Source organism: Danio rerio, chromosome 18, assembly GCF_052040795.2.
Source record: "Danio rerio strain M-AB ecotype USA chromosome 18, GRCz13ab, whole genome shotgun sequence".
In the NCBI taxonomy this organism is placed as follows: Eukaryota; Metazoa; Chordata; class Actinopteri; order Cypriniformes; family Danionidae; genus Danio; species Danio rerio.
In genome coordinates, this window is record NC_141038.1 from 4277643 (window position 1) to 4299161 (window position 21519).

At 36.3% G+C, this 21519-nt stretch overlaps 1 protein-coding gene across 2 annotated transcripts in view; it reads right to left on the bottom strand.

The window, feature by feature from the left end:
* ints4 (integrator complex subunit 4) overlaps positions 1–21519 on the bottom strand; it is a 30615-nt gene that overhangs the window by 5777 nt on the left and 3319 nt on the right. For both annotated transcript variants that reach the window (XM_087292801.1, XM_087292800.1), the window contains exons 3-21: positions 18405–18522; positions 18085–18191; positions 16121–16330; positions 14640–14690; positions 14175–14263; positions 13344–13464; positions 12053–12124; positions 11801–11975; positions 10785–10990; positions 9025–9167; positions 8818–8933; positions 6841–6974; positions 6407–6573; positions 5961–6054; positions 3745–3825; positions 3112–3242; positions 2533–2592; positions 2297–2456; positions 267–410 (exon numbers count right to left, since the gene is read on the bottom strand). In XM_087292801.1, coding sequence (XP_087148927.1) covers positions 267–410; positions 2297–2456; positions 2533–2592; positions 3112–3242; positions 3745–3825; positions 5961–6054; positions 6407–6573; positions 6841–6974; positions 8818–8933; positions 9025–9167; positions 10785–10990; positions 11801–11975; positions 12053–12124; positions 13344–13464; positions 14175–14263; positions 14640–14690; positions 16121–16330; positions 18085–18191; positions 18405–18522 — 2379 coding nt within the window. The remainder of the gene's footprint in view (positions 1–266; positions 411–2296; positions 2457–2532; positions 2593–3111; positions 3243–3744; positions 3826–5960; positions 6055–6406; positions 6574–6840; positions 6975–8817; positions 8934–9024; positions 9168–10784; positions 10991–11800; positions 11976–12052; positions 12125–13343; positions 13465–14174; positions 14264–14639; positions 14691–16120; positions 16331–18084; positions 18192–18404; positions 18523–21519) is intronic.

Genomic DNA, 21519 nt, shown 5'->3' on the forward strand with positions numbered 1-21519 from the left:
AACTACACTGATTCGTAGTGGTAAAGTACTCCTGCAATGTGTTAGTTTTGACTTTTACAGTTCTGTGGAATAATAGATTCTGATTGGTCAGTCATGACTTTACAAGTTATGTTTTTAATTAATTTATCCATCCATCCATCCGTCATATCTTTACATCTGTCTGTCTGACTATCCATCCATCCATTCATTCATACATCAGCTGAGCTTTTAATATACAGTTGTGTTTTAATGTCAATGTTCTAATAGAAGAGGTTAAAGACTCTGACCTGCACTTTGACTGTTGTCTGTGGGTCTTGCACATGTTCAAGAGTAGCGTCGATATCTAACGCCACCACCAGACCTGAGGTGAATCTCAGAGGATTGTCAGATTCTCCCGTCGGCTCGATAATAGTCGCTGAAGCCCTGTGGATCTGACAAATAAAATGCATAATTCAATAAACCTTTGCAAACAACAGTGTTTCCACTCTCAGCAAAATGTCAAATTTGCAGACTTTTCCCTGTTTGCCACTGACTAAAAAGCTGACTTTCCATGACCTATCCACCTTATTTTTCACTAAAAGTCTCCATTAAACAAAAAATTGTCCTTTTTTTCTGTTTACATGACCTACATCCACTTGAAATGGTCCCGAAATTAGAAAAATGTCAATGAATGAATGAATGAATGACATTTCATACTTTGAGAACAGACTGGTGTTGCTAAAAAAATGAAGATTGAAGAATAGATGAATTCAAAGCAAAAATAAGACACACACTGACAGCCACCCCCTAAAGGACCGATAGCTACACCCTAAAGAACTGATAGCTCCGCCCTTAAGAACTGATAGCTCCACACTAAAGGCCTGATAGCCACGCCCTAAAGAATCAGTAGCTCCACCTCAAAGGACTGATAGCCCAACCCCAAAGAATTGACAGCCTCACCCTAAATGAATGATTGCTCCCTCCTAAAGGACTGATAGCTCCACCCAAAAAGAACGGATAGCCCCAACCTAAATGAATTGTAGCTCCCTCCTAAAGGAATGATAGCTCCACCCCAAAGAACTGATAGCCCCATTACAAATTAATGATAGCCCCACCCTAAATGAATGATAGCTCCATCTTAAAGGACTGATAGCTCCACCCCAAAGGACTAATAGCCTATCCCTAAAGTTACGCTATCTCCACCCGAAAGAACTAATAGCCCCGCCCTAAATGAACGATAGCTCCATCCTAAAGGACTGATAGCTCCACCCCAAAGAACTGATAGCCCCACCCCAAATGAATGATAGCTCCACCCCAAAAGAACAGATAGCCCCACCCTAAATGAATGATAGCTCCATCCCAAAGGACTGATAGCTCCACCCCAAAGAACTGATAGCCCCACCCCAAGTGAATGATAGCTCCACCCCAAAAGAACTGATAGCCCCACCCTAAATGAATGATAGCTCCACCCCAAAGGACTGATAGCCTCTCCCTAAAGCTCAGCTATCTCCACCCTAAAGGACTGATAGCCCTGCCCTAAATGAATGATACCTCCATCCTAAAGGACTGATAGCTCCACTCCAAAGGACTGATAGACCTGCCCTAAAGGACTGATAGCTCCTCCCTAAAGAAATGACGGCTCCTCTCTAATGGACTGATAGTCCCACCCTAAAGGAATGATAGCTCCTACGTAAAGGCTGATTTATACTTCTGCGTCAGGCGCACGCATATGCTATGGTGCAGCCTATGCATGGACGCATAGCCCATGCTGTGGCCGTCAGCGTCACTGACTCACACCTCTCAGAACATAACTATACGTGCAAAGACACATAGTGCAAGCTCTGTAATTGGTCGGCTTGGTAGCGCTGACGAGTACGGCTGGGACCGAGAGACACACAAGCCCGATGGAGCGACTGTTTACAAGTGTCGAGTCCCGTGAAGGAGCTCCAGAATGATGGCTCCTCCCTAAAGGAATGATAGTTCCGCCCTAAACAAATATTATTTACTGTCATCATGAAAAAAAAAATCAGTTATTAGAAATGAGTTATTAAATCTATTATGTTTAAAAATGTGTTGAAAAAAAAATCTCTCCGTTAAGCAGAAATTGGGGAAAGAAATATACAGAGGGGCTAATAATTCAGATTTCAACTGTATGTGGTATAAATTAATTATATATATATTATAGCGGAGTACAATATAGTTTAAATGTGACATGCCTACAATCAATATCTGTCCGTATTTGTTTTCCTTTTTGCATTGTTAAAATTGTGTATTATACCAAATAAAAATAAAAGTTACACAGCTATTTTTCCTGCAGAGTCTCTGAAGCTGAATGTACCTGCTCAGGTAGTTTGAGATGGATGCATCTGCTCTGCCGCAGTGTGGTTTGAAGGATTTTGACCAGATCAAGAGGTTTGCAGGCTGTCAGCCGAGGCATCAACTCTAGTAGCTTCTCCACAAAACTGTCCTGAAAATGGGGCAACTCTGTTATGAAGAGCCTGAGGGGAAAAAAAAACATGAAAACAGTGAGTGATTTCCACAAATAATCCCAACACAGCATAAACAGTGCAATACCTCTGAAATGATTCCACGTCTTGCAGGAACTTCTCACAAACACCAAGAACTCGATCGACTCTGTTATGTGGAAGAATAAAGATGATCAGTTTTACAAATCTTGACATCTTTTGTCAGATTTTGAACTTTTGCCAATATCTGATAAGCCAATGCACTTTTTTAACCCCTGCTGGCCAATAGTTATTGCTAGTTATTCCAATAGTTATTTAGTTTAGAATAAGTGACACGCTGGCTCAGTGGTTAGCACTGTCGCCTCACAGCAAGAAGGTCACTAGTTCGAGTCCCGGCTGGCTCAGTTTCCATTTCTGTGTGGAGTTTGCATGTTCTACCATGTTGGCATGGGTTTCCTTCAGGTGCTCCGATTTCCCCTACAGTCCAAACACATGCGCTACAGGGGAATTGAATAAACAAAATTGGACGTAGAGTATGTTTTCCAGTGCTGGGTTGCAGCTGGAAGGGCATCCGCTCTGTAAACCATATCCTGGATAAGTTGGCGGTTCATTCCGCTGTGGCGACCTCTGATGAATAAAGGGACTAAGCTGAAGGAAAATTATTAATATATGTAAAATAAGTTCTGACCCTCGTTTGGATCGAGCCGTCAGGATGAGCTGTAGCGCTTTTGCTTGTAGCCGGACGTTGTGAATGGTGGCGATCTGCTGCGTCTCTAGACCGCTGTACAGGAACTCCAGCTTATAGGTCTCATCCAGGATCTGTCGTACACCACAATTCAATTGTTAACAATGATGCACCGGTAAACAATTATTTGGTGTGTGTGCTTAAAGGGGACCTATTATACCCCTTCTTACAAGATGTCGAATAAGTCTGTGATGTCCATAGAGCGTGTATGTGAAGTTTCCTAATTTAATCCTTTAATCCTAATTGTGGCGTTTTGGTGACTGTCACTTTAAATTTAAATGAGATTGTGCTCTTTACAAAAGAGGGCGAAGCTACAAATGCCTGTGCATCAGCATAGTAACAAATTAAAAAACAAGACTAATGTACTATGCTAATGAGGGTCCCTAGTGGGCGGGGCTTTCCCCCTCTGATAACATGTACAAAGAGAGAATGTCAATCAAAGTGTTTCTGCAGACTGTTTACATCAAGTGTAATTAAAATAAAATAAAATTAACACATTTTATCATTAAAGCTGGTTTTATTCACACACATTGTTGCATAAAAGGTCCCCTTTAAATTAATATCTGCAGGACAAACCTGTCGAGTGGCTGTTGAAACTTTGGCGTTCTGTTTCAGACAGAGAGGAACAGCCATGGTCCATAACTTCTCCTGAAGAGCCTTTAAATTGTAAAATGGTATTATCATGTCAAAATTACAGCAAGAAGGTCGCTGGATCGAGTCCCGGCTGGGTCAGTTGGAATTTCTATGAGGAGTTTGCATGTTCTCCCTTTGTTAGTGTGGGTTTCCTACAGTATGTGCCATAGGTGAATTGAATAAACTAAATTGGCCATAGTGTATGAGTGTATGTGTGAATGTGTGAATGTGAGTGTGTATGAATGTTTCCTAGTACTGGGTTGCAGCTGGAAGGGCATCCGCTGTGTAAAACATATGCTGGATAAGTTGGTAGTTCAGTCCGCTGTGGCGACCTCTGATGAATAAAGGGACTAAGCTGAAGGAAAATTAATGAATGAATATTTAGTGATTTATCACTATTATGCAAATCTGCATTTCCAGGATCATTTCTACAGTCTTCAGTGCGACAAGGTCATTCAAAAATATGATTTTAACCATTTTTAATATTGTGGAGCTTATTAATTTTGTTTTGGTTTTTAAAGTAATACTTTTGTTCAAAAAGGCTACAATAACTTGATCTGAAATTAGTTCTGACACATGATTCACATTTCAAACAGCAGTAATATTGTGAAATACTCTTAGACGTTAAAGGGGAGTTTTTTAAGTATTTAAAAATGTAATGGAATTGATGTACTGGATTTAATGCACAGGTGTCAAAGCCAGTTCCTGGAGGGCCGCAGCTCTGCACAGTTTATTTTTAACCCTAATTAAACAAACCTGATCAAACTAAATGAGTCCTACAGGCTTGCTTAAACCTACAGGTAAGTGTGTTGAAGCAGAGTTGGAAGTAAACATAGCAGAGCTGCGGCCCTCCAGGATCTGGCTTTGACACCTGTGATGTAATGGAACTTTTTTGTAATTTATTATCACCATAATTTAACCTTGTTATATAAACTACAGAACTATGCATGCAATTATAGTTGTGTTAATACAGGGTATCTGCAGTTTCTAAGAGTTATATTTAAGACTTTTTAAGACCTTATTAATACCACAAAAAAAAAAATGTAAGACCAATTCATGGCACTAAATTTGCATAAAAAACAACAAATAATTACCATCCTTATTAATCTTCATTGTATACTGTGCTGCTGTAAACCAGAATAGGCTGGCTAAAATTGGCCAGATGAGGTTCACCCATCATGCCAAATATCATCCAATTCCAGTCCTGGGCTGATCAGTTTGTGCATATCTGATAATGTACAGGTTGAGCAGAGGTCATAAGCTAATAAAGAGCGAAAGCCCAGTGAACTAAAAATCTTCATTACGGGGTCAGATCGATTGCATTTTTTTAGCCCTCTGAAACGCAGATTTAACAGGATATATGCAGCAATCCGAAAGATAATCAGCCTGAACCAATTGCATTGATTGAGCACGCCGCAGTTAATATTAACTCAAACCTTTTGAGGAAACCGATTGCAACAAACCATTTAACTAATTCTAATGAGTACTGTGAACTTAATCCATTTGATTAAACAAAGCAATTTGAGCATAGAAAAACCCAATAAATGAAGAGAACTCAACTTACAGGGCTTTACAGTTCTCAGTTGGTTTAAGGCAAACCGAGGACGTTCAAGTTTTGAGGAAACCAATTGCTGCAAACCATTTGAGTTAAAAACTAAATGGACAAATGAGTCCTGTCAACTGACTCTATTTAAGTTAAGGTAATGAGGTATTTAATTAAATCATTACCTTCAACACTTCACAGTTCAAAATTCAAATAAGTAAAACTTTAACTTTAATTTACTTTCAGTCAATTTTGGGTTAACTACACTCATTTCATTTGATAAAGTTGACTGTTGGGTTTTACAGTGTATTTATGCTTTTTTTGGAGTCAAACTAAATTTAAGACCTCGTAAAACCTGATTAAGACTTTTTAGTACCTTTTAAGGGCCTTCATTTTCTCATAATTGATTTATCAATTTTTAAAACTTTTAAAGATTTTTTTAAAGACTAATTAAGGCCTTTTTTATACTATGGAATTTAAATCTTCTTAAGGATGCATGGACACCCTGTTATAATCATAGTCATGTTATGCTATGCTATGTTATATTTAGCTTAGAACACAGTAGTAGTGCTAATGCAGTATTAGATTCTGTGTAGTGTAGTATGCTTGTATTCACCTTAGTTAGCAGTAGTTGGCAGCGCAGGTATGTGGCACAGAAATCTGCAGATCCAGCCAACTCAGTCTGCAGCTCTCCCAGCCGAAGCAGATCTCTGCATAAGTAAAAAAATTCATCTTAACATACACTTTATAAAAATTGGATTCAGTACGATTTTTTAATGTTTTTGAAGGAAAGCTATTCTGCTGACCATCAATTTGAACAAAAAAACACAACAAAATATTAAATATTGCAATTTTTTTTTAAGATTTATTTTTGGCCTTTATTAGTGCATAGGACAGTATTTCAGACAGGAAGCAAAGTGGGAAAGAGAGAGGGGGTAGGAACAGGAAATGTCCTCGAGCCAGGATTTAAACTCGGGACGCCCTGAAGTGCTACTGCACCATATGTCAGTGTGCTAACCACTAGACTATTACACCGACAAATATTGCAATTTTAAAAAATACCTGATAGTAAACTCCAGCAGATCCTGAGCACCAGGGGTTTCTAGGTTTTGTAGAGCGCTGACCCGGACCAGGCTGTCCTGGAGGAAGTTCTTTGCCGACTCCAGACTGCCTGAACCCACACCAGACGCCTCCACACCTGAACTAGCCGTCTGCTTTCTGCCCGGCAGCTGACAGAGAGAGAGACAGCAAAGACATGGAAGATCATTCTAGAAATGATAAGTTAATTTAATTATTGCTTTATATTGTTGTGGAATCATTGATGAAGTTTTTAAGAACTCTTTTAATGAATAACTTGTAACATTATAAATCTTTTTTTTGATCAATTTGATGCATAATTGAAGAACAAAAAAATCTTTCTGAGGCCAGACTTATGAACATGAGAGCATATTATTCGTATATAAAAATAAAAGCTGTATGTAAGGTATGTTTCTCACCCTGAGGTGTGGTACGAGGTGGGATAAGCTGTCCCGCAAGTAGGCGTAGTGCCGAAACGTGTGATCTGAGAACAGGGCAGGCATCGTGGGGCAGGATTGGGCTGCGTTGAAGACCAGAACTAAAACAGCGATGTCTGAATAAACCCAGATAAGGAAAATTAACATATAAATATTAAAATCACATTTATTTATTTATTATGTTTATCTCATCTATATTAGATGTTTGAAATAATCAAAATAAATATTATAAACTATAAATATTCCAAAAAAAAATATTAAATGCAAATGCACTGAATGCATAAATTGTCACTTATTAAAGGTGTCTTATTATGTTTAAGATGCAAGTTCTTTCATATCAAAATACCTAATTTATCATTTATTGTGCTATAAATGTATGCAAATGCTTTTGGGTGGAAGGAAAAATAATATTTTTCGGTCTCTTTAAATGCAAATGACCTGCTTTTGATCCCCACCCCCTTCCAAAAGAAGGCGGAGTCTTTTACATAATTTACATAATGCTGATTATGTGCGTGAATGTAAACAGGTGGGGAAAAATAATCAGTATCAGTATAATAGATCTGTGCAACATTGTGGACAACACACTACTAACACAATCTATGCAATCAACCTCCAACCCCTTGATCATTAATTTTTTAATTATTATTTGAAAAAAAAAATTAAAAGAGGACTAATAATTCTGACCTGACTATGTATATGTGATAATCTTTTTATATCTTTAAATTTAAAAGTAAACTTTGTATTTTGTACTTTCTAATCTTATACAGGGCTTGAAAATTTGACCGTTTTGGTCGCATATGCGCTCGAAATTTTATCTATGCGACCTCAAAATATATTTGGGTGCATTAGTGCGAGTGTATAAAATTGTTGTCATGCGACCGGTTTTTACAGCAAAATGTTCACCACATTTGCGGAATTAGGAGACATTCACACATTAAGCATCTTTGCACCTAAAACACCAAACGCAGCGCTCAGGAATGGTTTAAAATTGTTGACATGTCAACTTGCTGCACTAAGCAAACCCCGCAATGCTTGCCACACCTTCAAGCTCTTCTTATTGGCTCACTGCGCTACAACAGAACGCTAATGGATTGGTTAATATCAGCTGTCAATCACTCAGTTCCTATGACAGGGAGCTACAGCCACGAAAATGTAAAGGTCTGGATACGAGAGAATGAAAACAACACTGACAGATTTAGCTTTAGAAACCACCTAAAGTTACAAATAATCTGATCAGTGATCATGTAATGAATGTCAATCCAGCATTTACACTTTTCGAAGAGTGGGTAAAAGACTTCCAATGTTTAAAGTCCCCTGTGAAAATGACTAAAGCATTCACTGTAAAGCCGGTGGGATGGAGTTTTCAGGTAACAGTGTCTGCCACTGAATCTACACATTTTTAAGCATGAGATGTTCTAACTTTATTTAATCCTTAATTTAATCATCACGATGCTGTCAATCGTGCGACTGATATCGCATTCAACATTGCTAAAAAGCATGCATTCACTGAGATGAAACTAATATTGAAGCTCATGAAAAGATTGTTACTGCTATTAAGATGACGTATGCAAATAATAGGTTATATGTCAAAATCATCTCAATATAAGACAGCACCCGTGAAAACAGCAGTTACTATTGTTAATTCAGTTCATCTCATTCATGTCAAGCAGTGTGTGCAGGGCTGGTGAGCGCATGCAGATTTTTGTTTATTTGTTAGTTGTGATTAGAGTGTTAATATATAGCAGAATCTGTTCATATAAAACGAGTAGTAATGGTGCTCATAATTTTTGATGGTCGCGACTAAACCGGTGCTACTAAGAAAAAACGTTAATTTTGAGCCCTGTTATATTATGTGATTCTGCATCAGATTTCAATCCTGTTATGTGAACCACTTATAACAGGAAATCTGACAAAATTCCACACTTTAATTATAAACACATAAGTTAATGCGCAGGATACAGGCAGGGTCGTCCATGTCCGGCTCTGGAGTGTCGAAATATGGATGTGTGCTCAGTAGCTCTGGGACAATCGGCAGCACCAGGGTCGGGTGTCGAGCACCCAGAAACTTCAGACATCTAGGATGAAGACAGAAAAACAAATAAACCACAAACACTGAGAATGAGCCTGGATGAATGAGGATATACAGGAGGAGCCACTGAAACTGACTTCCAGACGGAGTTGCGGTCAGTGGGGTATTTGCTGAGGTTCTTCAGGAGCTCCAGGAGGGCCAGCTGGATGCATTCTTTAGTGGACACATTGGTGTAGCACAGCAGCTCGTGCAGAGCCTCGCGAATGTCCCGAGACGAGTCCTGAAATTAATTCATATCCTAATATTAGGCAGGGTATGAGGGAAATCAAGTCTAATTGTGATTTTCCTAATTAAAAATTAGCTTGCTGTCCATATATTTTAGAAAACGGGCTGGCCATGCCTGCACAACAAAAAAAGAAAGGTTTTATTTAAATATGGCTTAATATGACTTTTTATTATTTTCCAATAGGATTACTGCTATTATTACTAACTAAACAATCAAAATTATACATTATTGGAACTACCCAGCAAAAAGCTTGTCGCCTATCCAAGTTTTAGGAACAACAAATAATAACTTGACTTCTAGTCGATCATTTGGTATCAGAAGTGGCTTATATGAAAAGCAAAGGCCTCTAGATCAGTGGTTCTCAACTGGTTTGGCTATGGGACCCACATTAATGGTCATCAAGCCGCGACCCAAAACTTTAGGAACTATAATATAGTTTTAGGAATTATAATTAAATTGTATTTATTTGTTAACATTCACAAGTACTGAAAGATAAATCATAAGAAAATCACCAAGACTTACAAATAAACAATATTTTATTGCTGTAATTAACGAAATATATGAAGTTAAAGAAATATTACAAAGTAAAAACGACAAAGAAAAACCATTAACTAAACTGAACTGTTAATAAAACTTTATCACTGATCCTGATGAACAGAAAAAAAACAGCAAATTAAAGCTCTTCTGCTTTTGTGTGGGCTTTCTTGGCCTTTGCTACACATTAAGCACAGTAAGATGGCAGAATGCCAGTTCTTGTTTTTAACATGAAGATGTTAGACACTTTTGTGATGCCCTCAGCTATTGGAGTCATCTTTGAAAACAGTCCACAGGTTTGTCCTTTCAAATGGGATTTTTGGTTTCTAAATGTCGTTTTAATTCAGAAGGTTTCATGCTCTCTTGTGAGAGCACCTGACTACATATAACACACTGAGGTTTTTAATTATGTTGCTATAATTAAATGACATTTCACATGTCAAAAGGTACGGTTGTCGCACACACATTTCAAAATAAAAGTCTGATATATGCAAATTAAGTTAAAAATGAAACTTTTGTTGTTTTTTTGGCCAACATTCCGCGACCCACTGAAAATGTTCTTGCCACGACCCACTAGTTTAGGAACACTGCTCTAGATTACGCTTATTTTACCAAAATAAAATGATCAATGACAAGACTTCTGTTTATAATAATTTTATATTCTATGTAAAATACAGTCATTTATAATGATAGAGATAAAAATAATAATAATAATAATAATAATAATGACTATTATTATTAAAAGAAAATAAAATTTTCATTCATTCATTCATCTTCTGCCGCTTTTCCGGGGCCGGGTCGCGGGGGTAAAAAAAATCCTTATTAAAAATACTATATTTGATCACATCAACTACAGTACCATTGTTTAACTATAAGTTACATACAAGTTTACATTTATAACAGGATTGATTTTCGAATGTGGAGGTTGTACACTTCCCAACAAAGAGCACAAATGATGATTTAATTCATTTTAATTACTAAATTGCCTTTGGCTTTTTTGTTGCATTGATCAAACTGTTTTTGCATTAGCATGGACCAAATCATCTTGTTTTATTTATTTATTTCTGGACAAAGTACCTCGAGTACTGCGAGGACAGTATCCAGCTGGTCTTCTCTGAGGGTAATGTGAGTGGAGATCTGCCGCAACACATGGATGGACTGCAGTCGCACCTCCTCGATTTCATCATTAAACATGTCCACCAGAAAGTCCAGACACTTCTCTGCGAAGCTTCGTGATGACTGGGCTAAAGAACACAAGGCCTCGACTGCAGCGATGCGCACCTCTGTGGAAAACAACAGCAAATTAATAAGTGTCATGAAACAAACCTTCATCAACAGTGTTGTTTTTTTAGGGGCTTAGAAAAGGGGTGTTTTCAGCTGAGATCAGGTGGGAGGGTTGAATGCGGATTGCATAAAAAAAATAAAATAAAAAGTTTCATTTTGCACACAAACACACACGTTCAGTGCCATTTATAGCCATGAGCACAAAAAATGTGTTTTAGGGAAGAGATTCCCAACCTTTTCAGCCCACAACCCCTAAAATAACAAAGCCAGTCACTCAGGACCACCATTATCCTTTAAATATACAAACATTCCATGCAATATTAGCATGTTGTTTTTTAATGCAATTATCTTATCATTAACTACCATTTTTTATCTTCTGTAGGTTATAGATGAAACATTGTAATTCTAACAGTTAAATAAAGAGTTTTGGAAATCACCAAGAGATCCCTTATTGTCCCGCAACTGCCTCTTTGGGAACCACTGTATTAGGGTACCGAGGCCCATTTTTTTTTTAAATAATTAAATTAAATTAAATTAAATTAAATTAAATTAAATTAAATTAAATTAAATTAAATTAAAAATTAAATTAAATTAAATTAAATTAAATTAAAAATTAAATTAAATTAAATTAATGTACAGTGTACATTAATCAACATTCCCCAAAAATATAAATGTACCCAAATTAGCCCAAAGACTAGTTTTCATTGTTTTCATTTCTTTGCCAGGTGTTTAAGGCCATATCAATACAAATTAGCATACAAAGTGGCAAAAAAAGTGGTCAATCAAAATGGCTGATTTAAAATGCCTACCATACATCTCATCCTCCAGGCCATGAACAAAAGCCCCACAGGCTCCAGAGTCGATGAGGTTTACACCAGAAGTGTCGACCTTTTCTTTGGGAGCGTCGTCGGCCCACCGGCGTCCGGATGAAAATTCTCCAGAAGCGTACAGTTCTTTGGCTCGCTCATGAGCAGTGCGTTTCCTCTGAGATTTAATGAGAAAACTATTTTGAAGTATTTCTTTTATGCGTGTTTTGTGCATGTTTGTCAGTGTGTAAATACCCTGAGATCAGACATCAGCTTCTTGTCCAGAGTTTGCTCCAGAAAGTGAGGGCTGACTTGGTGCATCGAGCCCTGAGGGAAAGTGGCATGAAAAAGTCAGCGGTGAACTACTGAATAAGAAACAGGGTTCCCACTCTAAGCCAAATATAAAACGTCCTGATATTTCCCTGACTTTCAGTGACAACAAATCTTAATTTCTATAACCCATAAAAGAGTAACTGCAGGTTACAATTTAAGACAATTATGCTATTGTAAAGGCAGAAATTCAATTATGCTATTGTAAAAACCAATGCTATTGTAAAGAAGATATAAAAACCATATTGGTAATTGGTAAATGATTAAAAAATAAACTTAAAAGTTTTATTGAGATGGATTGTTGGAGATTTATATGGATGTTGTCCTGATTTACCAGGACATTGGAAAATGAAGACCCATTTTAAGGCAGTTTCTCCAGAGTTTAGTGATTCTGCAGTTGCTGAATCTAGATGTAGAGCTTGTAATTATTTAAATGAAACTGCAGATTGTTCTCAGATTATAGTCAGCCGGGAAACATTTAAAATTCCTGCCACATCTTCTGTATGGTTTCATAATAAATAACATTATACTCGGATACAGAAAGTGCTCATCTGCACAGGCAAAACACGTGAAACGCTGTGATAATAACACAGTAATTAAAGATATATTAAAATTTATTAAAATAACGTTTTTTAGATGTTAGTATCAGTATATCGATTAGCTAGTGTGCTACAAAACAGTGACAAAATTCCTGTTTAGAAGATATAAGGCTGATATAAATATCCAAAGCTTGCAGTTTGTCATTTCCACTTAAATTAACCAACGGTTTTATTCACATTACCTCTATACTTCAGTTTCTAATCAATCTTGACCAATCAAATGCTCTCTAGTATCTGACATGCCCCACCTCCTCCTCATGTGCTTTTCATTTGATGCGCTTGAGCTCAATCACTCTCATTGGCAGAGTTGTGATAAATAAAATTTAAAAAACGCTATTGGCTTTTCTTTAAAAAAGGGGAGTGGCTACACTGTGTCCCGCTCACTCATTATGTCAAACATTGAATTAAAAAAATGCACATTTCAAAGCACTTCACGAGACATTAAAAAATATACTCAATAAATGGGAAGTAATCCTAGATATTTTATGATTTGTACAACAAAAATATAAATTTGTCTGACTTTAAAATGTCTGGAATAGACTTTTAAAAATTTCATGATATTCCAGAAACTCCATGACCTGTGGGAATTAAGATTATAGTTATGTTTATGTACTAACCAGCAGTTTTGCAGCTTGCACTCTGACCACCCACGAGCCGTCGCTGACCATGTGACAGATCTTCCCGAAGGAGTCGTCCACCAGCCGGATCTCCTCATTGGAAGACGGGATGGGAACAATACTGTGAATTCACAAAGACATATCAGTGTTCGAGCCTTCATTCTAGAGGTTCTTTGATCTAAATAATCAAACAATATACAGACTTTAAAAACATTTCAGAAGCACAATATTATTAGGGAAATGATTCCCTTAAAATTTCTTACCTGTGTCATTCATATGTCTACAGAGGCTTTTCATCAAGTCTGGATTCCTTACTTAGACCTTATTAATGTTTCTTTAAGCTGCATTTTGAGTTATGGTATGTCATAATTACATTTATGTGTTTTATTTTAATACTATTTTATCTCTTTATATCTGTATGTGTATTTATGTATAAATATATATATATATATATATATATATATATATATATATATATATATATATATATATATATATATATATATATATGTATATATATATGTATATATATATATATATATATATATATATATATAGTAGTTTTATTATGCATATATGTACATATTCTATTTATTAATTAATAATAATTATTATTATTATTTTTTATATTATTATTTATTATTATTATTCTTATTTTTATTATTATTTATTTATTTATTATTTATTTTTTTATTAGTATTTAGCGTTGCATTGTTATAAATGGGCATTGTCTGTTGGTGTGTTTCAATGTGTTTTGTAATTAATAGTTAAAATGTTAATAAAAAGATTAAAAAAAAAACATTTCAGAAACATTTTAGCAATATTTCCCACCTCTCGGGATAAAGCTGGCTCAGGACCCAAACCATCTGCACTGCTGCCGAACGAACCTGCTCATAATCATCACTCAAGAGCTTACAGGCCTGATCATAAGACAAGACATTCATAAATTAGAGATCAGACATGAGCTTAGTAATCCCACGAATACAGCAATTCAAAATAAAAGCATGCATAACTGTTCAAAAGTCTGGAGTCAGCAAGACTGCATTAAACTGAAGCAACAGTAAAACTAAATATGTATGATATATTGTGTTTAATTAAACTATATTCATTAAATCATTCATAAAAACGTATAATGGTTTCCACAAAATAAAATGAGGCATCACAACTAATTCATCAGCTAATCAGTATATTAGAATGATTATTGAAAGACCATGTGATGCTGAAGACTGGAGTGATGACACATTTGGACACCAAGTTTTTGATCAGTAGCGTAATGTAAGTGTATTTTGTCTTGACCTGGTTATAAATAGTCTGCTGAATTTTCATCCCTCTTTCATGTAGCTGCAGCTGATGGGAGAAAGAAATCCACTCAGTTAAAGTCATATATAACAGTCCATAAATGCATTTTAATACAGAGATTGGTCCCACTTTATATTAAGTGGTCTTAACTATTATGTACTTGCATTAGAAATTAAATACAATGTACTTACTGTGTTCATAATTTATTGCAGAACAGTTCTGGTGGTCTTGGGGTGGGATATGTGTAAGGTTAGGGACAGGTTTGGTGGTATGGGGAGGTTTAAGGGTGGGTTGACGTGTAAGAGATGTTCAACAGTGTATTTACACAATAAGTACAATGTAAGAACTGATTCATTTCAGTGCAAGTACATATTAGCTAAGGCCACTTAATATAAAGTAGGACCCAAAGCTTTTCTCCGTAATATAGTTGATACTGTGGGGCATAATTTACTGTGATTGGGAAGAGGGAAGTTTTAGAGATTGGCCTCTCAGATATAAACTTCATCGGGGCCAATCCTGTCCATGTCTGCCAGAGCAATGCACACAATTTGACCCACAATAACTGTGACCCCGCACATGAAAACGACATGTTCGACTTAAAAGATTGCCAATCTTCAAGGCTTTGGTGCATAGTTTTCAGCTTGATTTCATTTTACAGAAGACAGATGTCAGATTGTAGCTGAAGTGAAAAGATTTGAGGAAAAAATAAAAACATTAGGTGCAATTGTTTATGTAAAAAACATAAAACAATAAAAGTATATTTTATTATTTTGCACAAAAAATATATATTTTTTTACAAAACCTCTTTTAGACTAAAATTTACAAAAAAGGCTAAATATCTGAATAAATTATATTCCAAATTTGAAGTTGATATCTCAAAAAAAAATTTATTTGGCTGCAGTACCAGACATGACCACTAGATAACATCCAGCTTCCGTTGATGACCATAGAAGAGCGCCCCCTTTGTTTTGAGTAATGTGAACTGTATTTTTTCATACTTTTAACAATTTTTGTAATGTAGTATGGGACGTTTGGTGGCATTTGATTTGAATTTAGCCTCTAAAAACCATCAAAATCTTTCTACATGTTGATTGCTTTAGCTAAGTAATGCTTTACTACTCTGATGAATATCCTTGTTGCAAATTAATTAGTAACTGTTGCTCAGTAAGATCTATCAAAAAAAAAAACATCACCAGTTATGGAAAATAGAAGTTTGAAGCTTTTAAATTATATATAGTCTGTCATAATAGCTATTAGGTTTAGATTACAATATTATAGCTTAAAAACGTAACCATAAATGGTCCCACATGTTGAGTTTGATCCCTTAAATGTTTAGGGATTAAAGCAGTGCAAGAGGGCGACATTGCAAAAATAACAGTCTGAAATTTAGTTAAAGGTATAAAAACATGGAAAACTATTTATTTTGCTTTCTCTCTGGCATTCTAAATCATAGAGCAGCTATATAGCTCTTGTAGTACCATGGCTTTGATGGCGGCGGTGCGAACACGAGGGTCCTGATCCTGAAAATAGTCGCTGATCAGACTCAGGACATCCCGTACAGCAGATGTTTGTGCTCCGGCTCCAGCTCCAGTGTCAGTCTCTTTACTGAGAGGCTTATCAACCGTCCCTAGACAGCCCAGCAGCTGGAGACACTTATTCCTCACCCCGAAATAAGTGCTCGACAGATGCTGAGGAACACAAACACTGAATGTAAGAAACATATTTCTAACTTTTAGCCTGTTTTAACATTGTAATAGCATGAATTAGCACGCTGCCCTCATTTGCTTGCTAGCATAACATTTATAACATGTTTTAACATGGCTTACAGGTTTTAACATGTTGCAAGTACTAATTATGACAGTGTATGTTTTAACATAATGAACTAACCCATTTTAATGTAAACATGCTGCTGTGGTGTTTTCCTGTTAACACTGCTTAAATGTTTTAACAATGTTAACAAAATGTTGGCATGACTGAGCATTTTTACTAACACGTTTTAATACTCAGTCAGTGTTAATAATTTTTGCGAACTTGTTTCAAACATGCTTAACACATTGCTAGCATGAATGAACATGTTGCTAACATGTTTTAGCACAATTTTAAATGTTGTTAGCGCATATTAACATACTGCTGTTATGTTTGTAGCATGTTTTAACAGGTGGCTAATGGTTTAAATGTGTTGCTAACACAAACTCACTGATTTAAAATGTTAACATGATTTTAACATGCTATGCTATCATGTATTTAACTTGGATAACATTGTATGGATAACAAAATGAAAATATTTTATAACTTATTTCTGACATGTTTTTCTTACATTTTGCTAATTATATTTTAACAATGCATATGTAGATGGTTATATGCACTCACTGGCCACTTTATTAGGTACACCTGTCCAACTGCTTGTTAACGCACATTTCTAATCAGACAATCACATGGCAGCAACTCAATGCATTTAGGCATGTAGACATGGTCAAGACGATCTGCTGGAGTTCAAAATGAGCATCAGAATGGGGAAGAAAGGTGATTTAAGTGACTTTGAATGTGGCATGTTTGTTGTTGCCAGATGGGCTGCTCTGAGTATTTCAGAAACTGCTGATCTACTGGGATTTTCACGCACAGCTATCTCTAGGGTTTACAGAGAATGGCCCAAAAAAGAGAAAATATCCAGTGAGCGGCAGTTCTGTGGGCACAAATGCTTTGTTGATGGCAGAGGTCAGAGGAGAATGGCCAGACTGGCTGGAGCTGATAGAATGTCAACAGTAACTCAAATTCGCATTATGGATGTACAGCCGACAAATCTGCAGCAACTGGTGCTTGGACCAAAATCTCTGAGTAATATTTCCAGTGCCTTTGTTAAATCTATGCCATGAAGGATTAAGGCAGTTCTGAAGGTAAAAGGGATCCAACCCAGTACTAGTAAGTGTGCCTAATAAAGTGGCCGGTAAGTGTATATGGAAATATACAAATTCGGAAACATTTCCAAAACACAAATAGAAAGCACTCAGAAAAAGAAGCTTAAATCGTAGAACAACTTTATAAATCCTGATTCTGTTTCATAGCAATATGAATAAAAATATTTAAAATGTTAAAGGTGTAGTTCAGCTCAAAATTTACTCAACCTTTTCTAGTTTAAAACGTAATAATCTATTTCTTACGCTAAACACAAAAGCGATATTTTGAACCATGCAAAAACCTGTAACCACTGACTTCCTTAGTATTTTATTTTCCATCTATGGAAGTCAATGGTTACAGGTTTTCAGTTTTTTCAAAACATCTTATTTAGTTTTAAACAGAATAAAGAAACTCGGAAAGGATTAAAACCCCTTGAGGATGAGTCAATTTAAATTTTTGCGTGAACTATCCTTTTTAAAAAATCAGTATCAGCATTTGCATTTTGCAGTATATTAAGACTAAAAATCCTCTTAGTTAGTGCATTCACCTTGCACGCTACATCTATGAGCCTCTGAATGACAGCAGTCTTGTCTGGGAGTTGAGTACCGATGATCAGCAAAGTGTCCAGAAGCTGCGCCAGAACCTGATGAGACTCTAAAACAGCACAAAAAAAACTTTTTCACATATAATTAATGTTAACTAATCTATGCTTACTAGAGAAGCATAGTCTACATGCTTACATTATATTCAGGATTCAATATAAGATAAATGTATGAGACAAAAATTTACATGATTTTTGTTTTTAGCAACACATATATATTATTTTCCTGCGGCTTTAAATTAAATATGAAAGGATTTTACACTTACTTTCAGTGTTCAGCGTGTTAATAGCATCATCCACGATGCAGTCTGAAGCAAAGCCTTGTGTTTTGGATAATAAACCCAGTAAAGATGCGATCTTGAGCCTCACCGAGTTATCAGACTCCTGTAGACCACGTTAAAACAGAACTATAATGTACTTGCCTTTAATACTGCAGATAAATTCAAAAGTTTTGTATAAATCAATTCAGAGAAGCAAAACCATTACATTTTTTTGTTATATACAAATATTGTGCAAAATAATTCTGCATTTTAACAATCAAACAAAAATTATGTGTGTATGTGTATATATACAGTGTGTCCCACTGGGCATGGGACAATAACGGTGTTCAAGGTATACCACGGCTTGGAAAAGTCAAGGTTTTAAAACCGCCAAAATTTTCTGCTATACCTTTCCTAAGGTATGAGTGAGATTTTTTTATTGACATTTTTTTTTGTTTTTTAGGACAGCAGTATCTCTAGCAGTAAAGATCTCCAAATGTGCCGTTTTAAATTGTAAAAAAAGGCTGTATGTTTTAAACAAATGAAGACAGCAGAAATCAATAATTCATTTGAATTCCTAAGCCTGACATGTTTACTGCTCCAAAATATTTGAAATGTTTCCCAAATTAAAATATATTGTGTACAAAGGGGAAAAGGTTTGTTTTTTACCCAGACATTTAAAAAATATATATTTTAGAGCAGTAATCTCAATACCGTGAAACCGTGATATTTATATCCAAGGTTATCATACAATCAGAATCTTACACCGGCTCATGTCTACTTCCCACAGGTTTGTAATATACTTGAGGTGGTAGCCAGATTAAAACACATGCTTTACCCCAGGCACATAAGTTCAGGTTGCTTTATTGGCATGACATTTATTGCCAAAGCATTCATCAAATTAATAACATATACAGCAAATGAGAATAAATGACAGAATAAAAAATTTAAATCGACAAATTCTCTAAAATGGATCATTATTAATAATTAATTAATAACTAGAATAAAAAGTATAGAGTAAGTACATCGTAATCTAAGTGTATTTAAAAAAAGACAAATGTAATCGAGCATTTCTGATAAAATATTCAATTTTTTTTTAAATATTTTGCAGCCAGTTTACATGTTATTTTGTCCTCTCTTAGTATGTAGTTTTAGATTAAAGAATCTATTATTTACTTTTTTCTCAGTCTGGCGACTGTGCTCACTGTCAGCTGTAAATCCAAGCAGAAAGTAGTCTTTAATAAAAGAGTAATGCAAAAACGCAACAACTTTAGAAAGCAAAAGAGACATTTTAGAAGATTTAGAAGAAAAAAACAGCCGGACACAGTGGCTGGACACAATTTTAAGCCTTAAAGGGTCACGAAACACCAAAACACGTTTTTTGAGCTGTTGACAGTCGTATATGTGTCCCACACTGCTAAAAACACTATTAGGACACCTATATTTCACTAAAAAGTGTAAATTGGTTGTTTTTGCGTTATTTCAAGCAAATTTGTACTTCCTGTTTGAAACGAATTTTTGAAGCTGCGTCACGGTCATGACATAATAGCGTGTATTCCAGCGTGCAGACTGGACGTCTGTGCCAGAGTGAGTCTTATTACGTCTTACAGTGTGATACATTAATGCATGAGTAAGGCTTGGTTCAAACCAATCAGCGCACTCTATTGTGGAACTTCATTAATATTCATTAGTGTCACCGTGTTTACGCCACAAAGACGCCACGTTGTGTTGGCAAAACAAGCGTGAAGTGTTGCTTTTATAGTTTGCTGCAGTTAAGTTTCGTTTTCATTTTCTCTCTGTGAGAGCTCAGCTGGATCACGTGTGGATTAACAGTGTACGCGACGCTCGACAACAATAACTTACGTGTCTAAGGAGAATTATTGTTTACCTGAGAGCTGTTCTCATCTGCAAACGCTGAAATCTGAATTTGCTTGTAGTATTCTCTTCATAAAGACGCGGCTCTAGTTGCTGGTGATTGTCCTGTCTCTACAGATTTGGTAAGTGAGCGACCAGTGCACTTTGTTTATTCAGTTTGTTCGTATCGAATTAAGTTACTATTGCACTGAGTGCAGAAATGTAAGCACCGCATTTTGTGACCGGAATAACACACGCGGCTTTCTGATGCTACCTGCCGTGTGCATCTAAGTTTCCAGGAAATGCGGAGTTTTTTTCTCTCTCATTCGCCGTGCGGTATCAAACATTGCATGAAAAATACACGCTTGCAGCAGTTCCTTGAATCAAATATCTCGTTTGTCGCGAGGGGCATGAATGAATTCCCTGAATGAAAGAGCCAAACTGCAGTTAAAGTCCAACTTTTAATAATTTGGCAAATAATTCGACTACAGATGTCCATGTAAACACAGTCACATTGTCTGCTGTGGGTGTGTATTTTGACTCTGAAACTCGCGCGTGCACAAATAGACACTCCCACACCATCCCACTTTAGTTCCTCCGACACTCCCCCCTAAACAGAGCTGGGCACGCCCACTTTTCTGACTTTTTCCAAAGTGGAGGTGTGAAAACACCCTGCTGAAACGAGGGGGTTTCATGGCCCTTTAAAAAGGCGCATCGATGTGGGTCTGTGCAGAGCGTTGTTGACAGTTATATCCAAAAAATAAATCAAATATACTTAGGTGACCGTTAGTATACCTAGGCGGCCCGCCAAAGTAAAGTCTATGGCTGCGTCCGAAACCGCCTACTACTCAGTAGGTACTGCATTTGAATTTAAACGTACTACTCAGCCGTTAGAAAAGTACGTTCTATACAGTATGAATATGAAAAGTATGAATGGAATTCGGACGTACTACATCCGCAATTTTGTCATAGTCACGTGACTTACCTGCGTCAGTTGCGTATCTTTTTTCTCTCATTCATGAATTCTCTCACGGGGCATCACGTGATAGCGCAGCATGCATGGGATGCGCACTCCAGAATCTCGTCGGAAGTAGCAAGTCATCCGGGTAGTTCTCGCATACAGATTTTCGAATTCTATGAATTCGGACGTACTACTCGGCTTGCATACTGATTTTAGCGTACTATATAGTATGAAAGTATGCTGTTTCAGACGCAGCATTTGTGTAAGAAGCACTGGTATATACATATATAGCTACTCAGATATTTT